The sequence below is a fragment of the Thermobia domestica genome, chromosome 4, assembly GCF_964235325.1.
Source record: "Thermobia domestica chromosome 4, izTheDome1.hap1.1, whole genome shotgun sequence".
NCBI lineage: Eukaryota > Metazoa > Arthropoda > Insecta > Zygentoma > Lepismatidae > Thermobia > Thermobia domestica.
The window spans coordinates 291,252,069-291,265,035 of NC_137457.1; the positions used below are offsets into that span (position 1 = coordinate 291,252,069).

Below are 12,967 nucleotides of genomic sequence, written 5' to 3' on the forward strand. Positions count from 1 at the left end.
CACTAGGTAGGTTCGTAATTAATTTTAAGTGCCTCATGAGACCATTTACATCTGTACATGCCACAAGTGTGTCTTCCATAGTAAAAAATGAAGTGAACATCTTCTCCCTATTCCGATACACTGAAATATTTACTTTTTCCTGCAATAAATTCCATTGCTTTAAGCGTGACGCTAAAATTTCGGCTTTGCTTTTCGAGAGGTCCAAGTCTCTGATTAGATCACTTAGTTCCTCTTGAATAAGTCTATGTGGTTCACATGGAAGTTCTTCTACAACAAACGTAGGGTCCTTCGAAGTACTTGATTCAGGAGCTTCAACTTCTTGATCATCATCACAAAAAAGATCGTATTCTTTAGGTGGGTCAGGAACAGGTAGTCCTTCTCCATGTGGAACAGGGCGCATTGCAGAAGGAATGTTAAAATAGATCAAGGCCCGCTTCTTCTTCGTGGAAATTCCCTTCTTGACGGAAGGAACCATACAAAAATAACAGTCTCTGATGTGGTCGCTTGGCTCCCTCCAAATCATGGGCACTGCAAAAGGCATTGAGCGCCCCTTCCCATTAATCCAATTTCTTAGATTGCTGGCACAAGTGTTATACACAATGTGGGGTGCCCAAGATTATCTTGGTCTCCAATTTTACAACTAAAGTAATATTGATAGGCTTTTCTTATTAGTGGCGTTATAGTCTGCTTTTGTGAGGAAAATGTCACTTCCCCACACACGTAGCAGAAGCTATCCGCACTGTTTACACAATTTCGCGGCATTTTTATTTATTGAAATCCTCAAAATGTCACTTGAAATAGTTCCGACAACTATTTAAAAATATACATTCGAAATACCAGTATTTTTGCGTACTTGTAGTTGTATTTTTATGTCCTGCACTACACAAACGTCACACCCAAAACGCTAACTGCACTAAACCTGTCTTTTCTAATAATAGCAGAACACTACTGAGATAAGGAACACAATGAAACCAAGCGTTCATATAGTTTCTCCAGTGTTGCCAGATCAGTGTAACATCTTACCCCAATCGAAGCGAATATATTTATTTTTGAAGCGTTATTAGACATGCCTGTAAAACGAAAAGTAGAGCTAATATTCGAAAATAACTTTCAAATTGGTGATCAGCACCACAAAATCAATAAGAATTAGCTGATTTTGTTCAATTTACATTTTCGTTGTTGAACAGTGTATTTGGCACAAAATCTTTTACTTCCTTCTAACACACCACGGCGCTGCAATCGGACCAGAAATGCTCGGGAAAATGCTGGAAATAGAGCAGGTTTTATCGACAAGAAATGCCATAGGATACGCCATGGCATGGGAAATGCTATAGGATTTGCTACTTTAGGATATCGATGATACGATTTTTGTTACGATAACAATAACGATGTGTGTCAATTGGAACCATAAAACGGGTGCAACAAACATAAGATAACAGTAAACCAAACCTGTCAGAAAAATTCGTTGTATCGATACCTTGAATAGGTTCGTGAACCAAATAGTTCGGATTAAAATACGGTAGTAAAAATGACGACCCTTTGAAATGTTCAGAATTTCGTAATTTCCACAATTAGTAACCGATGGAAACCACAACTAGTATAAAAAAAATAAATAAATAAATAAAATAAAGATGTGTGTTTCGTATGAAAATCATAAGGATCCATCAACATATGACGGTCATTTGAAATTTGCAAAGAAATGTACTTGTTTCTTGCAGTCCTGTACCAAGAGATGTGGTTTTATTTTGGTTACCGGTCTGGCACCAGAGTAACTTGCCAGAGTGTATCAGAGCTGTCTTGATTATTGTGTCAAGAACTGCATGAGCTTTTGCCATAGTAGTGTGTGTTGTGACGTCATCGAACCACTACTTTTGAATTATGGTTCAGGAACTGGTATCAAGGTACCTTGCCAATTGTTGATACGTCCAGTGGGTGTTGTGGGGTACCTAGTAGTTTTTTAAAAAATACATTAATTTCCCGTACTGTTTCTGTAACTGTTGGTGTTCATATACTGCATTGTAGTTATGCACATGTAGTTGTTCCACTGGCGAACTTTTTTGCGGCCTGTCGTGCTGCTCAAGGTTACAAATTAACCACTAATCAAATCAAATATTGTTCAACCATTCACAATGGTTGAACACAATGTATGTTCAACCATTCACCTGGTTTTATTTTTTTCCTATTATACTCCTGAAATATACTACAAGTTTTTCTTGAAATCTCTAAAAATGTAACATATATCGTTATTCGGTGGGGTGCTTCAATTACTGCGAAGATCTCCACCAAAACGCCGGCACATCTTGACGAAAACAGTTTCCAGGTTGGTGTTCTTTCCTCTGTGTTAGATGCCATTAAAAAAGGAGTTTGATAACCGGTTTATTAATGAAGGCAAAATTATTTTGTGAGGTGTGCAATCGACTTTTCTAAACAAGGAAACTGTGAGCTTTTGCGCAAAAAATTGGAATGGAGTTCAGAGACAGAAAAAAAAAGTATGATGACAAATATGCTAAAAGGTGAAAATACTATTTTCGATGTTCATGCTTTACTACCCAAACCTATATTTCCTCAGAGAATTTTATTACAAATCGCATTGATGTTTGATTCTTCTACCGCCATTGTCACAAATACCTTTCGCGATTAATAGCATTATATTACAAGTGATGACGTTACACGATTTAATATACTACAAATGCAATTGACATTCCTCTGCGTTCAAATAATAATAATAATAATAATAATAATAATACACATACTGTGTACTCTATTTGATCCCTTTGCTATCTAACTCTTCAAAGCCCCAACATGTAATCTCTTCAGACATCTCCTGTAACTGCGAAGCCTATACCAAACTATCATTTCAACCATATGCCAACAATCATATTTCCTGTGCCAACAATCTTCAAATCTTAGCACATACCCTCTCCATCCATCCTCCAACAATACACCAATCAGCAAGCATTGAACTCCTCTCTTATGCCAAACATTCTATATTCCTAATATCAGTGTTTCTTTCAGAAACAATGTTCCGGGGGGGGGGGGAACACTTAGTATTCTGGGGGCACTACTGATACTATTCTATTTATTATTATGGTATAGACGTATTATTTTGGTCTGCCCCCCCGCCCCAAGAACAGATCTGAAAGAAACACTGCGTAATATATATAGTGCCTCTCAGAGGGCGCTTCCACTCCTACAAAACTTTTCTGTCAAACCATATACAACCATCTAGCAAACACCACATATCAAAATACACTGAAATCCTTATATATGGTGTGCCTCACAGAGGACCCGTTTTACCCTCCCCAGGAATTTACTAACCGTGTCACGCAGACAGACCGTGTGCCCGTTCCACAGCAATATTCCAGTGTTAATACATAATATCCCATGATGGGATCCACCCCCTTAAACAATGTCTAACAATCTAGCACACAACTCAATGCAAATACATTATTGTCCGCTGAAGACCCCCTCTCCTCTCCCAAAGTACATACTCCAACATTAACACATATTGGCCTTGAAGCGAGCCCCTTCCCTATTGTCAACAACACCCCATACGTCCCACGTTAATGCCTGTTAGATTAGTTTTTAAAATATGCAATGAATTGGTAGAATGAAAATATGAGAGAAAACGGGAGTAAGGTTACCCACGAGACAACTCCAAGTGGGATGATTTCCGAGGAAAACCTAGATCACGATAATGTCCACCACAAAATTGCTTGGCTGGGATCGAACCAGAGACCTCTACTCACCAGAGGTATGCACTTCACCAATACACCAGCCAGGAACGTTGTACTGCTCTTTCTATTGTCCTATAAGATTGTGGATTCTAACGTCGCAGAAACGCACATTTTGTACCACATCGGGATTACGCCTATCTCTCCGATATCTGCGATACCCAATATTCAAAGATCTAGCAACAGCAGGGATGCCCGATTAGTTGCGATTTAACATAGCGTTAACTCCTTTATTCGACACACGATACATTTTGTTACAGACTGTTTATTGACTATACCAATATCGTAAAGGGGATGAATATAGCCCTCCTAAATTTTCGGAGCCATACGTCTTTACTTCAAGTCAATACACAGCATTTCGAACTACCCGCAATAACTCTATTAGGCGTGTTCACGGGTAAGGCTACCTAACGACCGAATTCATTTTCATTAACCTGAAACTCCTTGTATGCTATTGCCCAAACAGTAGTTTCCAAGACCTTTCGTATGAGAGATATGTGCGATTATAAAGTCATTAATTCAAGCGAGCCGTCCACGCATTTTGTTGAATATTTTGCGTTATTTACTACTTAAAAAGGGGGGACGGAAAGGAAGGTTCACGAAGAAGTGGTTAGCGGGGGAAAAAGGAAATCTATAAAGGAGAAAATGCCAGTGCACCATATTCTTAACTTATTTATTGTAAAGAATGCACAATATGGTACAGAGGAATTAAACAAAACTTGGAAAGATTTTCTCAGCCATTCTTTATTTCAAATCACGATTATTATTTTTTCCCCTCTTTTTTTTCTTTAAAAAAATGGCCGATATTCATTCCCTTTTATTTACTTCACTGATGATATTGACATCATTATTATTATTTATTATCTAGAAAGTTAAAACTTCAACTCAAAAACACAGCATAGACCCAGCAGTACATTGACAATAGCCCGAAGTTTTCATTTTGTCTCTGTTGTTTAAGATTTGACCAGCAAAACAAACGATGTGCCAGCATTTCTGTTTTACAGAATACCATGACAGTGTTAATACTGGAAACAAGTGTCAATTTTCCTTTAAAAAAATTACGGTGCATAAAGAGAATGCAGACATATCTGGCATTCTTTTAATCAAATATCTTATTTATATATAATATACAGCTATTTATCACATTCTTTTCGATATCACAAAAGGAGTTGGTAAATGGCCGTTGATGCTCGTAACACATTTGAAGGTTTTAACAAAAAGAAAAACCTCTAACTTTTATTCATTTTAAGTCAATTCAATTTGAAAATAATAACTTAATTGTTTCATTAAGTCTATAAAGGTTTTAGTGAAGAGAACAAATTTACCAAATTTACATGAACCCTACACATCAGCATACCTAACGAATTTCCGACAGTATTCATTGTAGCTTAGCAAATTTCTGACTGACTAGATGGAGATGATTTATTTTAAAGCTGTTTCATTCCGTACGCAGTAATTTTCTACCAAAATTACAACCTTCTTGTAGACTTTTTCTTCTAAAACTAACAAAGATTGCACAAAAAGGCTGTATTCTTGAAACCGTCTACCTTGAATTATTAACTGTTGCAAAGGGGAAAAAAAGATAAAGGAAAAACATGATATAGTTATAACAATTTATAAGTATTCAAATGTTTCTTAAATGTACTGCATGTAAGTTCCTAAAGAAAATCTTTCGGAAATGCTAGCTTCAACCTATTTGGTAAACTTCACTATGTAATGCATTGAAAATTGAAAAAGTCCATCACTAACTTTTCCGCTGCTAAAGGAAAACATATTTCCGATAATATTCAGTGAGCAATCTGGACATAATTTGGAACTTCAGAACGCTTTCTTATATTATTATTAGGGATGGCAAATTCCGGAAATTTTACTTTCCGGAATCCGGAAAGTAAAATCGGAAAATTTCAGAATTCGGAAAAGTTCCGGATTTAGGAAAAATTCGAAAAAATCCGGAATTTAAAAAGTTTCGATTTCGGAGAAATTTCGAATTCCGGACTTTTCCGAATTCCAGAAAGTGAAATTTCCAATTCCAGAAAATAAGTTTTCCGGAATCTGATTCTGGAAAGTTTTGGCCATCCCTAATTATTATTTTAACGCGGAGCGCCCCTATTCACATCTAGTATTATTTTTGTTGGTAAGTGGTTTTCAATCTTCTTCATACAAAAAACAAAGAAATAAAGAATGTTGCCAGAAACAATTAATCCATAAACGAGAAAGATTGTAGCCTGAGATAATTATGATTGATCTTATATAAAAAATGGAACTTGGACGTTGTAAATACAGGGTAATCAAAGAAAAAAAGAACTTTGGAAAACTATCTTACACGAAAGCATGAAAAAAAAAAAAAGACCAACATGGCTGCTCAAATGCGTCATTTCGATGTTATCATCCGTCGAAAATTTGGTCTGAACTCGAGAACAAAACGTGTGATGAAAGTCGTGCAAAAGAACATAGTAGTTATTTGGCACCTAGATTCCAATAAGTCCCAGTGATTGTACAATGTGTGCCATTTTTCATTTCCTTATATCTTATTTTTCGTATCTAGAAAGCATCATGAATCCTCTTCTATGCTTCGAAGTTACTTTTGTCGCTTCCCTTCCCCATTCCACACCCATAGTAAATTAATGGAAACTAGGATCGAACTTAGCACTATGTCCTTCTACCCGACCTTCATCAGAAAACAGTTCTAACCATTCTGAGTTATGACTAGAGACCGGATGTTAGGCACAAATGCCTATTCTTTAACATTAAAGATATGGTCAAAAATGACGTTCTAAAGTTTATAGACATGGTTATAGTTTCAATTTAAGCCAATTTTATTTTGACTATTTCCCCCATTCCTGCCTAAATACTTGCTCTAGTGCCTAATGTTGCCTATTCTATGCATTTTCTTCAAAATAAGACTTTACTGGGTAAAAATATATAACTTAGTATTTCAAGAAAGGATTCTGCCCCTTCCGATATAAGTGCTGTTTGTAGTGATAAGATGTCTAAAACTCTGGACTGCTATGTATGCTGATAAAGTGTTGTAAAACTTTGGACTGCTATGTGTACTGATAAAATGTATAAAATTTGGACTTAATGTGTAATGATAAGTGTTATAGAGCTATTCCATGTGCATTTGCCAAATATACATGGAATACATGTCAAGTTTCGTTTATTTATATATATATATATATATATATATATATATATTGTGCAAGAAAATATATTATCAAACAGGTATGTCTCTATATTATTTGAACATTATCTGTGACTTGAATTTATTTTTTAATTGTATTGAGTAATTATCTTCATTATTTCGAGTTACAATTTAGTGCCTATTTTTTAAATTTTAAGTGCCTATTTGTCTGCTTATTTTCTAGGTTTTTTATGCCTAAACATCTGGTCTCTAGTTATGACCTTTCAATTTATCACTTCTACCAATTTTCAGCCACCACAGGTCCGACATGACACATTTGAACAATCATGTTAGGACATAATTCTTTTTCATGTTTTCTAGTGAAGATTCCCTTCCCAAAGTCCTTTGTTATTGTTTCCGAATACCCTGTAGAAATTATTCTTTTCTACTATAGTCGTGTTGTTTATAGCTTGAAATAATATCGTGCGTGTTTACTAAGGTTTGCCTAATCGAAAATTAATTTTGTCTCTTTCATGAGAACCTTGTACGCTTCGAATATAATCCTTTCAGTCGGTGACCCTGCGTTGGAAAGTGAACGTATAATAGATAAAGCATAATACTGCAGACCGTAAAATAACGGACTGAAAAGATTGTTATCGAAGTTTACCAAAGAAAAAAAGAAAAGTTGCACGCCTGTATATTGGTGCATTATCATTTATTTTAGAAACCACTATACAAATTGCTCGTGGCTAAGCGGTTAGCGTACACGCCTTTGGCGTGGGAGACCTGGCTTCGATTCCCAACGGAAGCTCATGTAGTTCGGATCTCAGGTTAAGCTGTAGGTCCGTGTCTCATATCGCCTCTATGCTGAAAGGGAAGTTAAACTCAATCTCAATTCAAGCTAGAAACCACTATAACATCAAATTTCAATGCTAATAGACAACAGGAAAGAAGCCTGGCCTATTAAACTAACTTTAGAAGGTACTAGGTTTATTACAGCACAAACACGACCATTACTATAACGAATATTGTGTCATACTGAGGACGGATTTTGGTATTTACAAAACGTGTTTCCTGCCTCCCATATCGAGTCATGGTCTACAACTTTTCTCATTTATAAACCAAGTTTTTGGCAAGATTGTTTTCTTTTTGGACGGGAAAAGATCAAAGTGCGGAAAGAGCATACATGTTAACAAAAAAAAGAAAAAAAAATAATAAGGGTACTCAACTTTTCGAATTACCGGTTGTGGAAAATAAAAGCGCTCAACGAACATAATCAGAAATAAATTTTCCTTTGCCTTGAAAAGTTAATTATAGATTGTTGTAGCTAATTCCCATAATGTAATCTGCGCACAAAATACCTGTCTTAATTTGGCCATTATTTGTTCCGAAGGAAACTAATTTCTACAAATATGGTCCCGTTACAGATGTATTTAAATTAACAAAATTTATTGTACGGTTAAGATTTGACAGAGTTGACCACATCAGTTCCGAAGAAAATTGTCGAACATAATATGTATGGCTACCGTTACATGTTTTATTCCATTTACTGTATACGACACGAATTTAGAAGCAATTTTATAATTATTATTTTAAGTTACCCAACATGTAATTTTACAAGGATAACATGAAGAAAGAAGAAAAAAGCAAAGCGATGAACTCAGATCATGTTCATACCAATAACAATATTACGTGGGTCCATATTCTTACTGTCTAAATGATTAAAACTATTATAGTGAATCTTGCCTGTTTTGAATAAAAGATCAAACTCAAGGTGTGGCCAATTTTACAGGTTTTACCATACAATCTCGATGATGCAATCATCCGATTCTCAATTTTTGATAAATCATAAGCAAAAAGTACGCTGGTATTACAATAGTGAACAGAAGAACAATACTTTGTTGTTGTTTTGTTTTTGCTTACAGCTCATCACAAAAGTAAGCTTAAGCTAGATTTTGGTTAACATTCTTTTACAATTTCGCATATCAACATACTGGAAGATTTTCTTTTGATTTTTTTTTTACTTAAAAAAGAAAATTAAAGCAGAATTTCAAAAACCGGAAAATCAATGTAGCTTGTTAATATATACAGGGTGTTCCAAAAATGGGTCACAATATTTTGGAAACAAATTACTCACAACAAAATTAAAAAAAAAATCATATGCACCTGTGATCAAAAGTGAATAGTTTCGGAGTTGTAGGGCCGAAAACGTGAACTTTAAAAGTTCATAGCACCACTATTATGGGACCTATCGTAGTCAGGTCAAGACATCACTAAGGAACTGGTATATAAACTATCCAAATATCAATGTTTAAGAATGCTCCAGTACTTACACATCAATTTTTAGAGGGGTACGAGTAGGTAGGGAGTGATCAAATACTTCCAAAACAGCCTCTCTAAAAATGATTGTGCAAGTACTGGAAGTTCTGAAAGATGAATATTTGGATAGTTCACATACTAGTTCCTCAGTGAGGTCTTTACCCAAATACGATCGGTTCTTGAGTAGTGGAATTATGGATCTTTAAAGTTCATTTTTTCACGTTTTCGGTTCCCTACAGCTACGAAACTATGCACTTCCGACCATAGGTCCATATGAAGTTTTTATTTTACTTTGATGTGAGAAATCTATTCCCAAAATATTGAGACTTTTTTTTTTTTTTTTTTTTTTTTTGTAAGTCTGTATATTTTCCTCCTAATTCTCTAGGAGAACCAGAAATAAATAAAAAAGAAGAGAAAAATAAATAAACTAAAATTGATTAACTTTTTTTTTTCTTTTATTATTTCAGGTTTGCTTTCCACAACCTGCAAATGTGCACGTTTATAGGTAATGAGTTTTTTTTTTTTTTTTTCATTGTCTACCCTTTTTTTTTATTTTAAGAACAAACGACACTTTGTTAGCACACTTTCTCTGTAAATAAATAATAAATATATTAATGATATTGATGTAATTGGTACTTTTAAATGTACAGAGCATCTTCAAGCCAACTCCTTTTTTTTATTATTATTCCTTCAAATGTTTTTTTTTTTTTTCTGTTGTATGCTGTCATATATATATATGTGTATATATATAATTATCTTGGAAATACAGGCAATATTACAAACTGGTTATGGTACTTTTTTTTTCTTTTGAAGTAATGAAAAACGGGAAAAAACATTTCTTTTTTTTTTAATATCCTTGTTCTACGCTTCAAGGTACGAAAGAATGAAATGGACTATCGCATAAAGACAATCATAATCATCTTTCATTTATTTTTCCATGTTTCTTCTCTCTCTCACTTGCATTCCCTCACTCACATACACACATATACACACATCCGCACACACATTCAGACGCAAAAACAATTTCTCTCTCGCTACTGCAATAAAACATCTCACCTGTTATCTAATATCTCTCTCACTATCCAAACCAACCACGTTTTCAATTTTTATATATATCTATATATTATCTTTTTATATTACCCATGTGTGTGTATGTATGCGTCTTCTCGAGGATTTCTAAAAGCATTCTTTGCGAATAGAGGTGATGGAAAAAAAAAATTATTTTTAGCTGAAAATACATCATAACGGGATTCCGAAAGGATAGCAAAACAAAATTCTATATCTTTTCTTTCTTGTTACAACCGACTGAACCAATATGTTACCTTCGTTGTGTGCCAATCACTTTTTTTAACCACATACACACACACACACACACATGCACGCACAAAACTATTTTCAGTTCTTTATTCAGGTCATTTCCTGGTTGTTCTTTTACTGTACATCAAACACACACACTCACACAAAAGTTAATCCCCCATCTTTTTCACAAAAAAACAAACAAGCGGGCGTGTGTTTATTTTTAAACATAATAACGAAGGTCTTCCTTCAAAACCGTTCTTTTTTTTTCATCATTACAAAAACAACACTCGCTCGTTTTTTCACCCACGCACAATAAATCACGCTAGTTCAAGTGTTTCTTGCTTTTCTTTCCTTTTTCTTTCTTGTAATATATATATAATATATTTCTTTTTCTCTGCTTCGGATGGCACACTACGCTACGTAATTGTACTGGTTAGGATTATCCTTATCACGTTCCATATAATCTCTATCTATTAACGATTCAATGCGTTTCTTCAAATCAGCAGGCTGTAAATAGAAGGAAAAAAAAGAAAATCACATTACCAACAATATCTGAACGCTATAGAGCACATAATAATCAATACAAACGTTGAAAATGTGTTGATATTTCTTATTATACAGGGTGAGGCAAAAATATGTTAACATTAAATGGGTGTTATTTTTGTTTCTGTTTTGCAGATTAAATCATGGCGTGCTGATATTCCATTGAGGAACGAAAGAAAATAGCTGCCTAGATGGAGGTTTTTCAGTCCCCAAGCATCATAAATAAAAATTCATGGCCTGAGTCGGATGGGATTCACCTTTGCACCTGACAATTGGTAGGATCTACAAGAACTTTGTAAGGACGGGATGAACGTTTGATGTGCAGTGAGAAAATCTGGAGTGATTGGACCCTTCTTTTTTGAAGAAGAGACCGTCAAGGGAGAGAATTATCCTGTCATGCTCAGTACGTTCATGGAGGGGGAACGCGCCACGTGCCATTCTCCAGCGAGGCCACTTTCAGCAACATGGCGCCCGTGCCCATTAGTCAGATGATTCGAGATTACCTAAACGTCACGTTCTGTAAACGGATTGGTAGAGGTGGTCCTCTCCCATGGTCACCAAATTCCCCCGACCTGCCGCCTTGCGACTTTTGGTTGTGGGGCATGATCAAGGATCGTGTGTATGCCAACAAACCTAGCAACTTGGACGACCTGAAGCACCACATCACGCAGGTCTTCGCTGCTATTCCAATCAAAATGGCCCAGAGGGCCATACAATCACCAATGCACAGACTCCATAAGTGCATTGAGAGGGATGAGTGCCAAATTGAAACCATGTAACCAAATCCTTGCCTTGTAATTTCATGTGAATAAACCCCCATTTAATGTTAACATCTTTTTGCCTCACCCTATATAAAAGTTCAGGATTCATAAAATATACAGTGTGGCAATTAGGAATTTGTTTTCTTTTTTTTCGGTGAAGTTAAATTTTGAGACGGAAATTTTTCATAGTGGTGAATGTTGCGTGTGACTTTGGAAACATGTGGAAACACTGAAATACGTACAAACCTCAGGGAAATATTCTACCTCATAAGGTGAATAACGACTGTTCGCTAAGTAATAATGGATTATTTAAAGAAAAGGAAACTGTGTGCACGTTTTGTGACCCATTCTTTAACGAAGGAGCAGAAACTGGAAAGAGTACATAATCATATTCGTGAGCTTTTGCCCCCGGCCCCCTTCCCAAAATTGTCCTATATTACCCACCCCGCATACTCACTGAATTTGCCCCAAATTAAAAGCATCACTGAAGAATTTTCTTGACAGTATTTCCAGCATCTAGAAAACAGTGACGAGGATTTTGAACATCACTATAGTTCAAAACTTCTAGAAACGAATCCATGGTTTATTAGATCCTGTAAAACTGTGTGTGAACAAAGAAGGTTCATACTTTGATTAAATAGAGTTAAGTTAATTCCAGTTCTTATTCATTTATTTTTACAGACTCAATCTCGTTTTCTAATTGCCGCACTGTATAGTATACATTTTTCTTTATATAAAAGTTCAATCAGGAAGGAATTTTGTGAATTTTTTTGCGTGCCGTTCCATTCCGTTTGAATAGTGTGCTGAACTGGAAACGTGGCTAGTCGATACATAGGGCGCACTACCGTGTAGAGCCCAAACGCCTCGTGCGATTGGAAAAATTCCGTCAGTTTAGATTGCAAACCATCTATTACCAACTTTCCATTTCTCATATATTGACTCCATAGCGGAGTTGAACTATGACCCGGAATTTTCGATACACCCCGTATATTAATATATATTTTTTTTTACATAAACGAATATTTTTTTATTATTGTTAACTGAAAGCTCGACGTGCGTATTCATACGCTAAACAAATGCCATTACTTCAAGTTATTTTCAAACAAGAAGAAACAATGCACATGTACTGATTAACGTGCTCATACAACAATATATTAAAAAGACTATAAAACTCATACTCATACAACAAT

At 35.4% G+C, this 12,967-nt stretch overlaps 1 protein-coding gene across 1 annotated transcript in view; it reads right to left on the minus strand.

Annotated features, from left to right (window-relative positions):
* Positions 1 to 4,393: 4,393 nt before the first annotated feature.
* Positions 4,394 to 12,967, minus strand: part of Cul4 (cullin 4) — a 67,724-nt gene continuing 59,150 nt past the window's right edge. Inside the window, exon 14 of the mRNA XM_081756148.1 lies at positions 4,394 to 10,980. Coding sequence (XP_081612274.1) covers positions 10,885 to 10,980 — 96 coding nt within the window. The 3' untranslated portion in view covers positions 4,394 to 10,884. The remainder of the gene's footprint in view (positions 10,981 to 12,967) is intronic.